Genomic DNA, 20,215 nt, shown 5'->3' on the forward strand with positions numbered 1-20,215 from the left:
GAGGATCTAGGTGCACTCACAATAATTCATTCCATGTTTTACTTTTTCAGCTGCCCATTTTCTCCCCCTAATGCTGGGATCACCAACACATTTTCCAACCTTATTTGGGAACCCATCTTTATGCATTGTGGTGGGATAATTAAATCATATAGCACATCCATATTTCTAGATGGAAATTATTTGGTTCCTGACCCTGAACCAATTAAGATAGGGAGAATTTATCATAACTTGGCTAGATGCGTACAAGTGCTGCTGTATGTTAAATAATACATCTCATAACCAATGGTTTAGCTATAATTGGAGGCATACAATTCTGCTAAACCAACTTGTATTTAAACCAGCATTATCAAGATAAATTATCATAATTTTCATTCTGGAACTGTGCTCTAATTATTTGAGCAATCAACCTTGCTAAAGTCAAACTGCGAGTTGATAACAAACGCTCATGTGACCATAGAATAGATGCATCTATTAAAATCATATAATAGTAAACAGTCCACATGGCAGGTGACTGGGCCTATATATATATATATATATATATATATATATATATATATATATATATATATATATATATATATATATATATAATCAGGGAACACAATCCCAACCCCAGCTGGTATAGTAATCAATTTATCATGAGAACAAGCCGTACATGAGAATTCTCGAAGAATCTCCTAATTCTTCAATATATGCCAATGTAAATTCTCTTCATTTTTCGCATCATAATTGAACCGGGATGGCCAATCGGTCATGCCAACTAATCTTTATTTCAGTAAACCTCTAGTTTACTTGTGGCATGTGATTCCATCATCATGCTTATACTTGTGTAGTACAAACAGAAGAAAAATCGGGTAACCTTTTATATTTACCTGATATGATTATAGTAATATGAAGATATTCAATCTTCCTTTCATTTATAGTCTCAATATGCCAACCACTTTGGCTAATACATTTGAAACTCAAAATGTTTCTTTTGAGACTTACTACAATATTAATGTTATGAACAAATTAGCTCTTCCGTAGCTCTTAATTGATTTTGTACTGCAAGATCTTTTATCACACAATCCATAAGGTGAATGTCTCCTTCACGGAGAAAATCATATCATAATAATTGTCATGGTCAAATTCATCATAAGCAAAATTATTTCTTGCTTTAATTTTTCCTTTAATAACTTTTATAAGGCATGGCAAAATATTTTTGGCGTACCACATGTACACGACCAATGACATATTCGTGTAACCACACAATAATGTTCATGATCTTTCTTTCTCTCAAACCTCCTGTAGATGTGAATTGTAGTATTTATTCAACCATGCAAAATACATTCCTGTGCATAATTTGTATCACATATATATTTTTCACATTCACTTCAGGAATGAGTCTACATTTACAATGCTTATCACAAGTCACATTCTTTTCAAAGAATGGAGTATAATTATCGCGACGTGCTTTTTAAATTTTACATACCAATTTGATGGTAATATTTCCTTCACCTTTTGAAGGATTACTTCGAGAACCTTTATTATTCTCCTTTTATAGTTATCATAGTGATGACAATTATTATTTTTCCTCGTACACCATGCAGTCATGAAAAATTATTTTCATCATTAGATCATCAATATGGTGCATTGGGACTCAAACCCAATATCTTTCCCTCAAAATGGTATGTTAGGCGAAAATATGGTGGGACTCAAACCCAACTCTTATAATCATGGTGCACCAGGACCCAAATCTGATGTCTTACCCTCATGGTGCGCTGGAACTTGAACCTAGCGTCATACCCTCAGTTAATAATATAATATGCCAAAATATACTAGATTCACCTTCGAGCCTTTAAACATCTTTGACAACATTAGCAACGTAACTTGCTTGTATTTAATCTAATACACTGTCAATTTTTTCTTTTTCTTTTTTTTTGGTATGCAAATCAGATTCCTAATTCTAATGCCACGCTTGACTGGATAGTTTCCATAAATTACCAAAAAGTGTCTGCCCAGACAGACGCATGTACATAGGCAAATCCAAAAATTGGCTGAGTATAACACAAACATAAGTCAACATTTTACATTGCAGTCTAATATAAAATAAATAGTGTAAGTTACCTCTTGGCAGGAAAGTTATCATGAAAAAATAGATAACTTTGAGATTAGTAAAAGATAAAATATGAATGAGTTAGAAGAATGTAACCGTAGCTTGTATTAGCATCCAGTCGATCAACTTCCATCAATTGTTAGACTTCTATTTTTATTTTATTTGATAGCCATAGAATTGTGGTATAAGGATAGTGCACAACACATGCCTATATAGAGGTGTATGAAAAAGAGAGCGTGGTCGTGCTGATAACGTGTTAAGAAACTTAGCTCAAAGTAATGTTTATCCTAGAATCCGGATAACAATTGAATTTATATGGGGTTTTAAGGATCCGTGAACTAAAAGATACAAAAGGTTTAGGTTGAGGAAAATAAAGATAAAGACTCAACAATTGCTGTTAAAGTAAATAATCGCAGAATATAATATTGCTTAGAACAATTGTGCTTGATAGCGTACAAGAATTTAGAGAGATGGTACTGTAGTGTAATGGTTTCCGATCCCCTCTTTATGGGGTCTTCTCCCCTTTTATACATTCTGATTAAGGGTAAAAATAAGGTAGGTAAATTAATTACATCGTGGATCCCTGTAATTACGCCTTAATGGCCTGAAGTGGTTGAGAAAATCACGTTTGGGCGAGATATCCGGCGACGCTTGGTTATCCGTTACGAGTCCGGCTTCCGACCTTGTGTGTTTCTCCATCCGGTGGTGACTCATATCGAGCTCTGCAACGGTCTCGAAATGACTCGACCTCGGTTGTAGACGTGGCCGTCGTTCTTCCTTGCATCTAGGTCGGGTTCGATGGCCCCGACTTGCCCCGGACCGGACCCAACCCGGTCGGGCTCAAGCAAAAAAAGGGTATCACCCAATACAGGAAGGTCAATCTTGATTGTTTATTAGTGACGCTTATATGTGTTCAATTCATATGATGTAGATAAAAAGTATATTCCATAAGAGTCGATTTCTACTTATGGAAAAGAAAAAGAAGTTTTGGTTTCCACTTACTACTGTGATATTTTTTGCTATGGTCGTAGGTGGACTAAATGCTGAAAGCTTAAAATTTGTCTCGTTTGATATTTTTGCTCTTTTCTCAAGCATGATTACCACAAAATTTACTTGTTCGTATCCACTTCATCAGAATCTGCTTAAGTGAGCTTGGTTGTTTCACCATTCCATTTCGAATGCTAAATCTTGCTATACACAGAGTTATAGAATATTTTACATGCTCTGATTTTTATTATTTTTAACAAATCATCCGGTCTCTCTTCTATCACATCATACATTGATCCATGTGCCACCTTAAAGTGGCATGCCAACCCTGATCCAAATACCAAACTATTATTATTTGGAAAATCATAATTTTTTTCTTGCAATTGATACTTACCTAGATTAATTTATTAACTATATTGATAAACTGTCATGAGAGAGAGAGAGAGATTTGGAAAGAGATAATTTTTGAATTATTTCAGTTAGCAGCAAATTCTCAATGGTCCAAACAGAAGTTACAGAATGTAAATAATAAAACACCACAGGTGTTTGTGTTGGTGTCTTCACAACAGCAAAAAGAAGAAAGCTTTTCATTCAATATCCTCAGGGAAATGCAAGTGCTTTCCTCTAGGAGCAGACAATCCTGCAAATTCAACACACTCTTCCACTCCTTCAAACTCATCATCACTGTTGTACACAAACCGAGTGTGCTTTCCAACTTTTTTTTCCATTCTTCTTTCTCCTTCATTAACATTGATCTTGCTAATTGCTTCACATAGCTCATCAACTACTCCTTCATCATCTTCTTCTGACTTTTCAGTAAAATCCAACAGTAGAGATCTTGTAATATTACTACTACTCTCTTCTTTCTTCACTTCAAACATCTCATTCATTATCTAACATATAATATATACAAACAATTCAAAATCTTTAATATCTCATATCAAACACCAATCCAAAGAAGAAAACAAATGAAGATAAACCTCCCTTTTTTCCTACATGGGGTCACATCATTTAGTTTCTATACCATTTTGGACATTGATTTTTTTTATATTTTGAAATTACATTAAAAAAATGTCTTATAAATAAATTGAGAACTTCAAAATATAGTATAAAAAGATAGTAGTCAGAAAATGATATGACTACTATATCATACTCCATAATAGTATCAAGTAAAACAAAATGTTATGAATAATTTTGTGAGTAACTTATTTGTTGACTCGCATTTATTTAACTTATAGATATTGATTGCAGAGAATCCTTACACTTGATTTAATTTTAACTTGTTGTAGCAGGTTGCTTATCTTATTTCGAGGTTACAAATTCTAATATTATAGATAAATCGTTGTAGTTATCTTTCACATTATATCAATCAAGAAGCTAAACTCTTGTGAAAATTGATATAATATACCTGAGAGATGACAAAGTTGTCGTGTACAGGAGATGCAGTGACAGGTGGCAGCATCTCATTACCAGGTAGATCCATAAGTGGTGTATTTGCAGGAGCAATAACAACACCTTTTACATGAAAAAGAGGCTGCCTTTTTGCCAATGAGATTTCAGCTTCTTCCTCAACCATTTGTAACAAGTTCTTCACTTGACACCTCAATATTGCCTCCCCTGACCCTGGAGTACAACACTTCCTTCCTTTAGTACTCCTGGACAATGCAGATGATGGGGTCTCTAAAATCCCACTTGCTAGCCCAACAATGGGTGAATTTGTTAAATCAATGAGAGCTGATCTTGATTTGGTCACTTCTTTGTTTTCAGATTCTTTATTCATCTCTGAACAAAAAAGATAGTATTAGTATAGGCACAAAAAAGTTAAAGAAATTTTGCTATAAAAACCTGAATCCTCATTACTATTGGAAGCGGAAAGGACTTGTGATCTTGTTACTCTTCTTGTTGATGATGGAGTCTCCATCATTAGAAAAATGGCTGATTATTGGCTTTCCTAATGCGCTGGCTGTATTCAGATTAAGAGAAATTAAAGGACTCAAATGGTGGAAAGAGATAAGAGTATTTTTATAGGAGTAGTGGAATAATGGTTGGAGAATGGGCGCAACAAAATGCGACCGTTAGAAGCATGCTATAATAACTAGCCGTTGGGATTTAGAGTTGGGTTTCCTTCTATTGGGTCTACAGGCCTTTTAGGCCCAAGTTCTTTATGGGCTTTTACATAATGTAGATAAGACTAAGGACATTTCTGGTCCAATTGTTTGGCCTACTTAATGCAAGTCTCTGCCTTTTTTTAGCAAAGGAAAGATACATATATTATAGCTAGATAGGGTTCAAAATATCACAATCATTGTTCGTGTCGCTTAAGACACATTTGTTACCAAAGCTTACTAGACTATTACATGCATCAATATTTAAGTGTTTCACAAAAACTACTTGTTCAGTTTGATCCCTCCTCACACACGATTCCACAAAAACAGGAGGTTGAACGTAATATTTTTTTCATCCTTGTTTGAGCCTCTGTATTTTTTGCTAGCAGGTGTGCCACTTCATTCCCCTGCCTGAGGATGTGCCTAAGGATCACGTCCTTCTCCCGGTGCATTAACGATCTGCATGCATATACAATGTCATTAAAAATATAATTTCCTTGATTTATGCATTGGATTACCTCAGTGCAGTCAGTCTCAATCTTGAGAGGAAACAAATTTCATTCCTGGGCAGTTTGGAGCCCTTCAAATAGTGCTAGGAGTTCAGATTTCAGTGCTCCATTTGTATAAGTGGCTTTTGTGAAGCCCACAATCCAACTTCCACTTGTGTTTCTGAAAACCCCTCCTAGGCCACTCTTTTTGCTTTTGTTGTAACTTGCATCTATGTTTAGTTTGTACCATCCTTTTGGAGGCTTATGCCATCTTACATTTATGGTCCTTTTCTTTAAAGGGTTGTGAACATTTTCTACTAGGAGTTTGTATTCTATTGATCTTTGCATGATGAAATTCATATTGATATTGTTGGAGGTATTGTTTTGGTTATTGTTATTTCTATTTATCCAAGTGTTCCATAGTATAAAGGGAAAGAGGGTGCTCCGGTCTGTAAAATTATTTCTAAGATTTGGGTTTAGGTCTCTTACTTGAAAGAGCCAGTGCTTGTCATTCGCTTTATAATTTAACTGCCATCCTACATTTTCCCAAAAAAATTTGGAAGTTTTACAATTGAAAAAGATATGCATTATAAATTCATCTTCCGTCTTACATATTGGGCACATAGGATCAATGTTCATATTAATGTGTGCTAGATAGGCTCTGCATGGTAGCCTATTGTGGAGGCATTGCCAGAGGAAAAATTTTATTTTGTTTGGGCACTTGTGTTTCCATATCCAATTGAAATCAAAGTTATTTACTTTACAAGGCTCAATTAAGTCATAGCAAGATTTGGTGGTAAAGGTGCCTTTGTTGGTTTTCGACCAGATGGGAATATCCCATTTTGGGCCATTGGTACGAACCCTAACCTTAGAGATATGTTGCCTGACATCCTCCGGCAAAACTATAGAGAGTTTTGAGAAGTTCCAATTGTGATCATTTTGGATATCTCTGATTTTTAGGTTTTGGTCATCAATTGAGAGGGAACCCTCGATTAGGCTAAGCAAGTTTGTTGTATTTGGAATCCATTTTGTGGACCAGATATTCATATTAGGGTTTTGGTATGGAGACCAAGTAATACCTTTTTTGCAAATTCCCCATCTTTTTAAAATACTTTGCCAAACGAAAGAGTGGTTATTAATAGCTTCACTAGTGCCATAGGTGGAGGTGATAAGGCTAGCCCATGAAGTTGTAGTGTTTGAGAGAAGTCTCCATGCTAAGCTGGCTAGCAGACTTAGAGCCCGTTTGGATTGGCTTGTTTTAAGTGCTTTTAAGCCAAAATCGCTTTTAAGCCATTTTATAGTGTTTGGGTAAAGTAAAAAAGTGCTTTTAAGCACTTGTTTTCAAGCTAAAATGATAAAAACAAGCCAAAAGCAAAAAGCTAGAATTCCTAACTTATGGCTTAAAAGCTATTTTGGCTTAAAAGTTACTTAATACAAGCCATCCAAACGGGCTCTTAGATTTTTAGTTTTTGCATCCTTAATGCCTAGGCCTCCATTGGGTTTTGGTTGGCATATTGTAGACCACTTAATTAGGTGAAGCTTTTTCTTTTCAGTTGTAGTTCCCCATATGAAGTCTCTTTGAAGCTTATCAATATTTTTTAAGGTTTTTGAAGGGAGGAGGGTCGCATGTAGTGGTTAGGGATTGAATTAAGGCAAGCATGGGCTGGGGTAGTTCTTCCAGCTATGTTTATAAGCCTAGTCTTCCAGTTTGCCAATCTGGCCCTCATTTTGTCTAGAATGAAGAGATAATCACTAGGTTTTGGAGTTTTAGTAAGGATTGGGAAACCTAAATAGGTTCCAAAAGTGTTGCTCTTTTTAAGACCCAGGCTAGAAGAGATATCCTTTTTAATGTTAGGGAGATAATTGTTTGAGAAGATAATTTTGGACTTGGTAGTGTTTACATTCTGGCCGGAAAGGTTACAAAATAACTTAAGGCCCATTTTAATGGCTTGGCATGAAGAAATGTTTGCTTTAGCCATCAATGTTAGATCATCCGCAAAAAAAATATGAGAGAATTGAGGGCTCTTCCTACCTATTTGTATGGGATCCCAGTTGTGGATATCTACTTGATGGTTCATGTATCTTGAGAACATTTCCATGCACAGAATAAAAATGTAAGGAGATATAGGGTTGCCTTGCCTAATACCCCGACTGGTTCAAAAAAGTTTGTGATTGAACCATTTATTAGGACCCCTATTGAACTTGTGGTAATGCGGCTCATTAAGAGGTTGGTGAATTTTGGGGGGAACTTGAAGTATCTAAGAGTTCGATATATGAAGGACCATTCTAGTTGATCGAAATCTTTTTCTAAATCTATTTTTAAAATCATTTGGCCTTGCTTTTCTTTTAATTTTTTAAAATTGGATATTATTTGTTGAATAATAATCGCATTGTTAGACGCTCTTCTATGCTTCATAAAGCTAGTCTGAAAGGGACTAATGATATGTTCTAGGAAGGGTTTCAGGCGATTTGCTAGAATTTTAGTAATAGTTTTATAAATAGTATTGCAGAGGCTTATTGGCCTAAAATATTTTACGTTGTTTGCGTTAGAAAATTTTGAAATTAGGCAAAGGTAAGTTTTATTGATGACACTGGGGATATGTTGTGTGTTGAATACCTTATGGCAATAGTTATTCACTGATTTGTTAATGCTATGCCAATATTTTTGGAAAAAGAAAGGATGTAATCCGTCTGGTCCAGGAGCCTTAAAAGGTTTGAAGGAAAAGATGGCTCTGGTTATTTCAATATCCATTAAGGGGTTATCAAGAGCACCAAGATCATAATTATAATGACTATATGGGCTGGTTTTTATGTCATTGCAATTGGTGCTTGTGTGTGTAGTAGTGAAAGCATCCCTAAAGTAGTTGCAAACATGAGACAAGATCAAGTTGTGGTCGTTTAGCCAGTTTCCAGCCTCATCCCTAAAGTAAGTAATTTTATTTTTTCTTTTCCTACTGGATGCAGTTATGTGGAAAAATTTTGTATTGGCATCACCTTCATTTAGCCACATTACTCTAGACCTCAATCTCCAGTAGTCTTCCTCTATCTTAAGGATATCATTAAAGTCTTTTCTCAGGCTAATTTTTAATTGTTGTAAAAAAGCACTATTTGTGTAATTTATAGAGTTTTGGATCCCTTGGAGCCTTTGCTAAGATTTTTTTTTTTTTTTTTTTGTAGTTAAGTCCCCAAAAGTATTTTCCTTCCAAGTCCTAATATTAGTCACAAAATTTTCACTAGCTTTGCAGTATTCCATACCGTTCCAATGTTTGTTAATAATATTTTGAAAGTTTGCGTGTCTACACCAAAAAGTCTCTTAGTCTAAATGGTTGTTTATAGCCAACTCTACTTCTAGGGATTAATTCTACTAATAGGGGGTTATGGTCAGAGTAAGTTTTTGGGAGATGAATTACTGAGCAATTTGGGAATATTTCAAGCCACCATTCATTTCCTAATATTTTGTCTAATCTCTCCATTATTAGCGCTTATTAAGCTTTCTATGATTAGAACAAGTGTATTTGCACCCCTTATAACCAATGTCAATAAGATTACAGTTATTGATTTTTGACCAAAGAAAATTTGTTCTATTATTATTAATGGGTCTTTCACCAAATTTCTCATTTGACCCCATTATATCATTTAGGTCCCCACCTACCATCCATGGCCCTTTATAGTTTTTATCGATATTTTCTAGATTATCCCACATATTGTTCCTATTGTTCTTATCAGTGCTAGCATAGATTGAAGAAAAAAGCCAAGATTTACGGATAGGGAGCACCTCAATTGTTGCATGGATTTCCTGATTTCTGCGCACAAAGTTGTGGACAATGACTACATTGTGGTTCCACATTACTACCATCCCTCCTACTTGACCTTCAGCAGACACCTCTATCATCTTTGAGAAACCAAAGTCGCCTAACATTTGAGCATGGTTAGCCATCTTAGTTTCCAAGAGAGTGACCATGCATAGCCTGTGAGTATCTACCATTTCTTTGAAATTTCTTCTAAACTCAACATTATTCCCTCCTCTAATGTTGCAGATAATGAAGTTAGTTGGACGATTCGTGGCTAAGTTCAGTTCTAGGTTTGCTGGTTCCCCATTCTCCCTCCCTCCCTGTAAGAATACAGGGTTCCTCCTGAGTGAGGGTACTAGAATCATGGCTTGATTGCCCACTGTTGGGTCTTGAGGAGGCCTGATGTCCGTTGAGCACTTGTATAGTGCTAGTGGGTAATTGAGCACATGCCTCTTCTCTTGCATCTCCATAAAGAGAAATACTTTTACCTCGTTTATGCTTAAGAACTCCAAGATTTGTTCCATTCTTGGGATTAGGGGATCTCCTATTTCCTCCAGTGGATCCTCTTCTTGTTCTGGCTCTTGCATCATCTGGGGTTGGAACATTGGAGGTTGTTGTTCCACTGGTGGTGCTTGGTGAACTTGGGGCTGAGGAGGATTCTCCCAAGGCATGAAGATAGGGTTTAGGTGAGCGAGAGTTTCCGGAGGGAAGAATGGCATATCTACGTGTGGGTTCAATGGTTGCATGGGGTTGAATTGTGGTGGCATGTTCCACTGGTGCATCATTGCATGCATTAGATGAGGGTTCATTGTTGGTGCCAACGGGTGTAAGACAGGGGCGGACCCGCATGGAGTCAAGAGGATTCATATGAACCCGCTTCATCGAAAAATAACACTGTGTATATAGGTATATTTTTCTGTCTTCAGAAAAGTAAAGGTATAAATATAATTTTGAACCCGCTTCAAACAGGTAAATCGTCTAGCCAAACAGGGTTCAAATTTTCCACATGGTCCTGAGTTCGAAACCAGCTAGTCACATATGGCCTCTATTTTTTTTTTAAATAGGTCACTTTTTCCATAAAAACGATGTCGTTAGCCCCTCTGCCCTCTAGTCACATATGATCTTTGAGATTAGAGATTAGAATCTCTAATCTTAAAACCTCGATGCCTCTCTCTCTCATTCTCTCTCTCTCTCTCTCTCTCTCTCTCTCTCTCTCTCTCTTCAATTTCAAAGAGAATCGCCTCCTCCGTTAGCCCCTGCCGAGAATGTCATCTCCCTCAAAGACAAAGGGCTTCATCTTGGTATCTAACTAAAAGTTCAGGTGATCAATAAGAACCAATTCTAGTTTTCCAATTTATAGTATTTATTCCTCTTTTGCATAAAGATTTAATTCCAATAAGTTTCCTTCACCTCTATGTGCTTTCTTCTCTTTGTTGACTGTTGTAGTTCAATTTCAAAGAACATTGCTTCATAGTCGTCTCCTCCATTAGCCATTAGCCGAAGAAGAACATTGTTGATAGTTCACTGAGTGTTACAGTGAAATGTGAGAAACACAATTAATTTAGCACTATTTTACATTTTTTTGGGGGGCTTTGGTTTTCTTAGAAGTTGATTGTCACGTCACTTGGGGACTTAAGGTTTTCTATTAGAGCTTCTTGAGGGTTATCTTATTGTGTAATTAATGAAACTTGTTAAAATTATGGAATATTTTGGTGATTGTCAAAATAATACTATTTGCCTAATTGGGTGTTTCTGTGTCACAACATGCGTGTCTATTAGCAAATAATTTCAGTTTGAGTATAATGAAAGTATAAAAAGTCTAGTTTGAGAAATCCTTTTTCAGATTATTAGACTATGTTGAAATGTTGAAACATATTATTAGAAAAAGTCTTTTCACTTTTTCTCTTTTGATTGCATTTTATTAGACTATCAAATTAGGATTACTATTTAAAATTTTACCTATTATTGTATGTCTAAGCTGATGAATATGATATAACAAATTCTCACTATTGGGTTTCACCTTTGGTAATCCAGTTTGTGTTACAATGAAGAGATTTTACCCTCCAGTATCTTCCAAGTTGCCACAACCAAGTTCATCCTCTCCAATTGCTACTCCCGTGGAACAAAATTTGAACCAATTAGAAGAGCAACCTCAATCCTCTAAAAGACAAAGACAAGGAATAGATCTTGATTCTTTATCGACTGATCCAAAGGAGAGAATACCCATTAGAGATTATCATCCAAATGAGCGTGATGAGATTAGAAGAGAATATCTCCGAAGAGGTCCTTGCCAACCCCGACATCATAAGTTTCCTCAAAGAGATTTTTCGGGCTTAAAGCGCCGTTTCAATCATAAATGGTTTGATGAATATGGTATTTGGTTGGAGTACAGTGTGATAGAAGATGCAGCTTATTGTTTGTGTTGTTACTTGTTTCAAGATGAAGAAATTCATCAAGGTGGAGGCGATGTATTTTCAAGTTTAGGATTTAAGAGTTGGCAAAAAAAGAAGAGATTCGATATGCACGTTGGTAAGTCGAGCAGTAGTCATAATCATGCAAAAAGGAAATGTGAAGATCTATTAAAACAAAAACAGTCAATTCAAACATCATTTGATAGGCAATCTAGTCAAACCAAGCTCGAATACAAAATTCGCTTGAAGGCTTCAATTGAGGTTTTAAGACTCCTATTGAATCAAGGATTGGCATTCCGTGGACATCGTGAAGATGAATCATCATTAAACAAGGGTAATTTTCTTGAGATTCTTTCATGGTATGCAGAGAGGTGCGATAAAATTCGTGATCTTGTGTTGAAAAAGGCTCCAAAGAATGATCAGTTGACCTCTCATAAAATTCAAAAAGACATTATCATTGCATGTAAAATTGAAACAGTTAAAGCAATCATGGACAATCTAAATGGAGACTTTTTTGCATTGCTAGTTGATGAATCATGTGATGTACCACGCAAGGAGCAATTAGCTATTGTCTTGCGATATGTAAATAGATGTGGATCTGTGGTGGAGCATTTTATTGGGATTGTTCATGTTCATAATACTAGTGCTTTATGTTTAAAGAAAGCAATTGTTGATTACCTTGCTCAACATTCTTTGAGTTTATCTTATGTATGTGGACAGTGCTATGATGAAGCAAGCAACATGCAAGGGGATTTAGGTGGCCTCAAAACTTTGATTCGACAAGAAAGTAAATCCGCTTATTGCATTCATTGTTTTGCACACCAACTTCAATTGACTCTTGTTGCGGTATCCAAAAAGTGTCTTGAAGTGGGAGAACTTGTATTGTTGGTTTCTAATGTATTGAATATAGTGGGAGGTTCTTACAAACGTATGGATAATCTTCGAGAATCTCACGCAGAAAAAGTTCAAGAGGCATTAGACATGGGTGAACTTGAAACTGGTAGGGGTTTGAATCAAGAACTTGGTCTTGCCAGAGCTGCTGATACTCATTGGGGTTCGCTCTACAAATCTTTTAAGAACTTTATTTCTATGTTTGGCTCAATTATTGTGTTCTTGATACTATCGTTGTTGATACCCGAACTTTAGAAGAAAGAGCTAAGGCAAAGGGATATCTTAGCACATGTCAAACATTTGAGGTTGCTTTCATGTTGCACCTAATGAGAGATGTTTTGGAGATCACAAATGAGCTTAATACATCCTTACAAAAAAAGGAGCAAGATATTGCAAATGCTATTCTACTTGTTGAAGTGGCAAAGAAACGGTTGCAAAAGCTAAGAGAAGAAGAATGGGGTTTACTTATTGATAAGGTGTCTGCATTTTGTGTCAAGTATAATATTTTGATACCAAACTTTGATGACTTCTATGTTAACTCCGGAAGATCTCGACGTAAAGTTGCTGATTATACTATTTTACATCACTCTCGTGTTGATATATTTTTTAAGATTATTGATTGGCAAGTTCAAGAACTCAATGCTCGTTTTAATGAGGTGACAACGAACTTGCTTGTTGGAGTAGCTTGCTTAAATCCAGTTGATTCATTTTCCAGTTTTGACATAAACAAGATATTGATGATGGCTGAATTGTATCCTGACAATTTTGATGAGAATATAATGGTTACGCTCAAGAATCAACTTCAAACTTATATTGTTGATGTTCGTGATTTTGATGAAAGGTTCTCAAATCTACAAGCACTTGTTGATCTTTCTGAAACACTAGTTAAGACAAAGAAGCATTTGAATTATCAATTTGTGTTTCGCCTTGTGAAATTTGCTTTGCTTCTACAAGTTGCCACTGCTACAGTTGAAAGAACTTTCTCGGCGATGAAATTGATCAAGAGTGAATTGCGAAACCGAATGAATGACGAATTCATGAGCGGTTGTTTGGTACCTTATGTAGAAAGAAATATATTTAACACCATTTCTGATGAGACTATTATGAATACGTTTCAGAAAATGAAAACTCGTAGAGGACAGTTGTAATAATATATTTTATTAATATATAGTTTTTGTTGACCTCTTTGTATATTTGCTTCTTTGCATTTTGAACCCGCTTGATAAAAATCCTGGGTCCGCCACTGGTGTAAGATGTTGTTTAACCACACCTGATTCAAGTAGTTGTTCATTGCGAGTCTCACCCTCGGATATCAACTGAGCTAGGTATTGTGTGTTGTGGAGGATGACAATTGCTTCCTGTCCATTTATTTGGACATTGAAAGATACTGCATGGCCCAGCAGTCCCACTTCTATCCATGAAAGTGGTTGATAGTCTTGGGTTTGAGGAGGTTGTACTAGGATTACTTGTGAATTCTCCAACTGTGGGGTGACATGGGATAGATTCTCCATACTTTGGGCTCTGTGGTGTCTCAAGATTTGGATTAATCTGTGTCTTCTTCTCAAAGTGGACGGGATTCTTGGCATTTTGCAGAGAAAGGTAGTGGGTTTTTGTAGAGTTTTTTTCAGGCGTGGCTTTTGGTTTGCCAGAGAGTGTATTGGTAATTGGACTAATGATTGGTAGTTCAATTTGCATGTTGTTTGTTTGGGATGGCGTATTGTATTTAACTAGATCTTCTTCATATCTTGCATGGTTTGTGTTCATGAGTCGAGGTGCCATTTGTTCAATTTTTGGAGTTGGGTTTGCCATTTGTAAGGCATGCTTAAGTGTTTGATGGTCTAATTCTAAACGAGGTAGGTTAGTAGTAGTTATCTGAGTTATAGGGTGATTAGTAAGGGAATGGCCATTTAATTGGTTAGGATTAGCGGTAGTAGGGTCTATATTATTTTTTATATTATTATTGATCAAGTTATTTGTGGGGGTGTCGTGCATGGCATAAGTGACTGAAGGGTTTTCCAATGCCACGTGTAAGTCGGACGTATCCATGCTGTCCATAGACATTTCCAAGAGATCATTTTTGGCTAAATAATCTTTTTTATTATAATTATTTTTTTTTTATCATAATCAGCGATTCACACAAAACCATTTGCTCATCTTCTAAAAGAGAAAAGTTGTTTTGAGTTTGGATGGTGGTATTTTCCATGGGTAGGTTTTTTGTAGCCTTTTCGATGTGAAAATCTTGCATCTCAACAGGATTTTTTGATTTATATTGTAAGACTTGAGTATCTAAGTACTTACTAGTGGTTGCATTGAACAATTTTACCGTGATACCTGAGTTTGTACTATTATCCGTTGGATTTGAAGAGGTTCTTTGATTGCTCTTTGAATCATGCTTCCTTCCTTTGTTGAAAGACACTGTCTTCCACTCCCCTATTTCTTCTTCCAAGTTCTTGATTGTTTGATCCTTGGCTTTGGATGTTTGATCTTTGGCTTGGGATGTTTTGTCCATAGCTTCCTTCTGGATGTAATTACATTGAGTTTGGATATGGCCCAACCGTTCACAATTTTTACATAAAAATTTCTCACCTTCGTAGTATATAGACTGCTTATGTTGACCTATGTAGATGTAAGGTTGGATAGGAGATTCCAGCGGAAGCTCAACAAAGAGCCTAGCATAGCGGCCTCTGACTGTGGTAGAAGTGCAAACATCTATTTTTAATAATCGCCCTATGGCATTTCCAATTTTTCCAAGTAGTTTTCCATCATAAAACTCCGCTGGCAGTTGTGGTAGTCTGATCCAAACTGTCGAAGCTGTTAATTTTTCTTTGTTTGCTACGAAGTTTGGTCTCCATTTTGTGATTGATAAATAGTGACCGTTGATAAACCATGGTCCATGGATGAGGGCCTTCTCCATATTTTCTTTCTTAGTAAACTTGATGATGTAGTAATCATCCCCTAAATCAATTAGTGGGAAGTTTTCCGAGGGATGGCACAATTCTTGGATCTTTTTTTTTAGGTAGTGATGTAGCATTCGTTTTCCAAATAGCTTAACAATTAATGAGAATTTCCAAGGTTCATAAATTCTCTGCTTGTCTTCCTCGGTTAGAGCTATTACTTTAATTTCCCATGTATTGAGTTGTATTAAATACTCTTGCAATCCATCTTCTGGGAACATTTCGTCTATTGAATTTTGGGATAGGGTTAAGGAATTTGTAAAGTTCATTCGGTTTGAGGCTAGTAGCTTTTCTTTGAAAGACGCTTTGTCTTCCACGCCGTGATTAGTGGTATTCTCATGTGTGATATCAGGTGGTTTTGGCGGTGGGGGGATTGTTTTTGCTGTTTCGAAGAACTGGGAGTTCACGTTCAGAGTTATCAAATGAACTTACGTTGATAAGTTAGTTTCGCTTTGGCTTCGCCTGTGAACTCATAAGTCACGGTAAATTAAATTCAAGTCTCTGCCTTAGGGGTGTAGCATGGTATGACAACATATAAGAGAATTGGTAATATTTTAGCCTTATATAGATTTGGCAAAGGTAGTTCCAAAAAATTAGCATTATATAGCCAAATCCTGAAAAACCCTAGTTTCTTTTTTACTAGTGACGCTTATATGTGCAATTCATATGATGTAGATAAAAGTCACATATAAGTGAATAACTGTTATACATCTACAACAACATTTGATGTTTAAATATTTTTTGGCTGTTATAGACAAAAATTATTCAATTTTTTTTTCTCTTTTAATGTTACATATAAAAGATAAAAGAATTGTTCAAATTTAAAATATCAAAAGATATGCATATTGACAAGAGTGGGTTGCTCTAGTGGTGAGCACCCTTCACTTCCAACCAAGAGGTTGTGAGTTCGAGTCACCCCAAGAGCAAGGTGGGGAGTTCTTGGAGGGAGGGATGCCGAGGGTCTATCCGAGACAACCTCTCTACCCTAGGGCAGGGGTAAGGTCAGCGTACACACTATCCTCCCCAAACCACACTAGTAGGATTATACTGGTTGTTGTTGTTGTAAAAGATATGCATATTGCACTAATTGAATATTAGATCAAGCCAATATACTAGTAATAAATTCATAACTAAAGGTACACAGATTTAAACTCAAAGGCACACATTTTAAAGCTACTAGAAAAATGAATTCTTTTAAGATTGATGGAAGAACTTTATAGTTCTAGCTTGTTTCGAAGACTCCATTCCTTATATTAGCGATATAATGATTGAATTGACTAAGGTATGTATCCAAACTTTCAGTAAAAGGATAACTGATAGCTTTCCCATGAAGACAATCTAAGAGCTTAACAGTTGAATTTTCTAGCGAAATATTTTTTAACATTTGTCCAATGAAAAAAATATCATGTGCAAATCTTCAAATCTTATGTAATATACAAGATGAAAACTTTGTTCATTGGAAAAGATTGTGTGCAAATTTTTAAAATTATTATTAGTAATTTTAAAGATTCTATATGGCTATTACATAGGGATACTTTACAAAAAGCGTTCTACTATAAATATCGTTGCTATTGTTATAGGTAAAAAAAACTGTTATAGAGAGGATAACATATAACTTAAAAAGTCGATTTCGAGAAAAATTTAGCTTTTGTAGTGAATGACTGTTATATAAAGATGTTATTATAGAGAAATATGACCTTAAGAAAAACGGTTTAATATTCAATCAAAGCAGTAATCTATGTACAGTCGCTTAAACAAAGCAAAGAACTTGTTAATACTCATTTGACTAATATTATGATTCGGATCCTCATAGGTAAATTGTCTATATAGTGTATAAGATTATTTTAAAAATAGAGAAAATTGTGTTATCGATTAGTGAGGCAGCAACGACTATACCGACATCTCCCTCATTGATGAATGGATAAGCAGATATGACATTATTAAAAAAAAAAAAAAAAAAAAAAAAAAAAATTGATAAGGAAAGATCTTTGCTGACTCACCAAATAATAACTGGATAGAGTGACTGAATAAAAGAAGAAAAAGATGTAAGGGCTAGTGTGATTGGATAAGCATTCCCTACAAAATTTATGCTCTTAACATGGCATCCGACTCCCCAAAGTCTCCACTCCAACTGTTTTTTTTTTCTGTTTTTATTTTTTTCCTTTTCTCCCTATAAATAGAAACAAAATTTTGTTTTAGATAAATGTGGTATTTACTATCCAAAATTGCGAGTTCACTAAAGAGTAATTGATAAGTATTAAATATTATAAATTACTATTAACTATTAAAATTTATATAAAAAAAAGTACTGAAACTTTAAAAAAAAAAAATGCGAATAAGCCTTTTCCGTTAAAATGACCCTAATTTTATTGTTCAGTTAAATATAAATATCGCAGGTAAGTATTTATTGACACCCTGGTAGTCCATAAAACTTCTTCTATAAGGTATAATTTGTATAAATTAAGTAGATTTAAGCTAGATATACTGATAGCGTAATAAAAAATTTATAGTATCAAAGTATAAATAATTATTACATTACTGCAAATAATGTTATTACTTACCATAATAGGTTACTAACTACTACTTTCTCTGTTTCAATTTATATGAGGTAGTGTGATTCGGCAGGGAATTTAAGGAAAAAATAAAACTTTTGAAACTTGTGATTTTAAAAGTTTAAAAGGATAAAAGCTTTGTGGGGCCATGACATTGTTGTGGTTATAAAAACTTCTCATTAAGGGTAAAATAAATAAAATGAAGAGTTTGAAGCTGAATGTGTTATTTATTTTGGAATAGACTAAGAAGGAAATTATATCATCTAATTTAAAACGGAAGGAGTGATATTTATTTTAGGTTACCAATGCTACTGTATAAAGCTACTGCAACTATATTTGAGTTAATTTAATTGTATAAAAAATATTTGTTACATCATAATTGCATAAAAACTTAAACTCAAAATACGTATATTATAGTATTATTTTAAAGATTGGTTCAACGGATTGAGCCGAAATGAGTGCAGTGCAGTTATACTCCTTTGTCCACTTATTACATCCGTCACAGATCTATATATCACCGCTTTCCATATTTCACATTATTCATTTCAAAATTAAACATCCTCCAACAAAATTCATATCATCTCTACAATGATTTCCGCCTCTTTCCGCCAATCACCGCCGCCAACGGCAGCCAATACGTTTTCCTCCGGCGAGAATTCTTTTCTATCACCGTCTTGCGTCAGATTCCGGCAATCCGGTTCCTTCTCCGTTGCCGCCGCGACCTGCGGTTCTGTGGCCAGGTGCGTGCCAGCTGTTTCTGCTTCTCCGGCTTCGTTCTACGAAATTCTCGGAACTCCGATGGAAGCCACGAGCGAGGAGATAAAGGCTGTGTATCGGAGATTGGCTAGAGTTTGCCATCCTGACGTGGCTGCAATTGATCAGAAGGATTCGTCTGCTGACGAGTTCATGAAGATTCATGCTGCTTACTGCACTCTATCGGATCCAGACAAGCGCGCTGATTATGATAGGCGCCTTTGGAACCAAAGACGCCGGAGCGTCGGTTTGTATTCCGGCTATACTTGCCGGAACTGGGAGACCGATCAGTGCTGGTAACAGTTCCGAATGCATCAAACGGGAAATGGAAATAGCTTGATTTTTACATTTGTTAGAACTATTAGGACCTTTTTACTACGCTGTAATTATTTATATCAGATTTTTGTATAGTATGAGTGGACTCGATTACAGAGGCAGATTTATGATTTTTAGAACATGGATGCAATAATTAAATATTTGACCAAGTGCACCATTTAACTTTTATATAGCATGGATGCCAATACATAATATTGGATCAAATTTAAAAAATACGTACATAAAGTATCTAGTTGGTGGAGAAATCATGAGTTCACGTGCCCATAATTAACGCTAAAGATCCGCCCCTGCTCGATTACTGATATTTGATTTAATGCTCATAAGTCATAATTACATAGCCATCTAATGATATTTATATTTTCTTGGTAACGGATTCCGGTGACAGTTGGGAAAGTTGAAAAATTAGTGTCTAAACTGCATACTTTGTCACACGCTTTAAAGGTGCAAAGGTAACGAAAGGGACAGTTAATTTTGTCATCAAGGCTTCTTTTGGCTTAATTCATTTTGCTACACTCAGTAAGAATCCGGAATAGCAAAAAATAATCTTTGAGTTCTATTGATAAAAGGATGGACGACAATGTTTATATATACGGTTCAGTGTACATTGACTGCAAAAACTTCGGCATGGATAAACTGAGATCTGCTTGAAGGCATCTCATTAGCGAACACATGTTTGATTAGTTTCAAAGTCAACTTTTACTTTAATTTATTGCACAAAAGGAAATTTCACTCAACTTTGTTAAGTATAAAGTCACTAAGCAATTTTTATTTTAATAAACAAAAAAGTCACTCAACTTTTTCTAAATATCACAGAAAATCAAGAAAAGGAAACAAAACAAACATTTTCTATTT

General features: G+C 35.4%; 3 protein-coding genes across 3 annotated transcripts; 2 read left to right on the forward strand and 1 right to left on the reverse strand.

Annotated features, from left to right (window-relative positions):
• Positions 1-3,529: 3,529 nt before the first annotated feature.
• On the reverse strand, positions 3,530-5,132 carry LOC109206670. Its single transcript, XM_019369517.1, has 3 exons — positions 4,943-5,132; positions 4,491-4,864; positions 3,530-3,975 (listed from the first exon to the last, which is right to left on the reverse strand). The coding sequence occupies exons 1-3, from the start codon at positions 5,004-5,006 to the stop codon at positions 3,670-3,672; spliced, it is 744 nt and encodes a 247-aa protein (XP_019225062.1). The 5' UTR covers positions 5,007-5,132; the 3' UTR covers positions 3,530-3,669.
• Positions 5,133-11,511: 6,379 nt separating this feature from the next.
• Positions 11,512-13,916, forward strand: LOC109206663 (zinc finger MYM-type protein 1-like). The gene is made up of 2 exons (XM_019369510.1): positions 11,512-12,931; positions 13,024-13,916. Exons 1-2 carry the CDS (start codon positions 11,512-11,514, stop codon positions 13,914-13,916), a joined length of 2,313 nt encoding a protein of 770 aa, XP_019225055.1.
• A 4,831-nt stretch (positions 13,917-18,747) lies between these two features.
• LOC109206671 (chaperone protein dnaJ 11, chloroplastic-like) lies at positions 18,748-19,531 on the forward strand. Its single transcript, XM_019369518.1, has one exon. The coding sequence runs from the start codon at positions 18,863-18,865 to the stop codon at positions 19,325-19,327; it is 465 nt and encodes a 154-aa protein (XP_019225063.1). The 5' UTR covers positions 18,748-18,862; the 3' UTR covers positions 19,328-19,531.
• The last annotated feature ends 684 nt before the right edge of the window (positions 19,532-20,215 follow it).

Source organism: Nicotiana attenuata, unplaced genomic scaffold (genome assembly GCF_001879085.1).
Source record: "Nicotiana attenuata strain UT unplaced genomic scaffold, NIATTr2, whole genome shotgun sequence".
Taxonomy (NCBI): domain Eukaryota; kingdom Viridiplantae; phylum Streptophyta; class Magnoliopsida; order Solanales; family Solanaceae; genus Nicotiana; species Nicotiana attenuata.

Coding starts and splice junctions, on each gene's coding strand:
- LOC109206670 (XM_019369517.1), bottom strand. CDS start 5,006: ATGATGGAGACTCCATCATCAACAAGAAGAGTAACAAGATCACAAGTC. Junction 4,865..4,942: donor AGTCCTTTCCGCTTCCAATA/GTAATGAGGATT, acceptor TTTTTTGTTCAG/AGATGAATAAAGAATCTGAA. Junction 3,976..4,490: donor ACAACTTTGTCATCTCTCAG/GTATATTATATC, acceptor ATTATATGTTAG/ATAATGAATGAGATGTTTGA.
- LOC109206663 (XM_019369510.1), top strand. CDS start 11,512: ATGAAGAGATTTTACCCTCCAGTATCTTCCAAGTTGCCACAACCAAGT. Junction 12,932..13,023: donor AGCTGCTGATACTCATTGGG/GTTCGCTCTACA, acceptor CCCGAACTTTAG/AAGAAAGAGCTAAGGCAAAG.
- LOC109206671 (XM_019369518.1), top strand. CDS start 18,863: ATGATTTCCGCCTCTTTCCGCCAATCACCGCCGCCAACGGCAGCCAAT.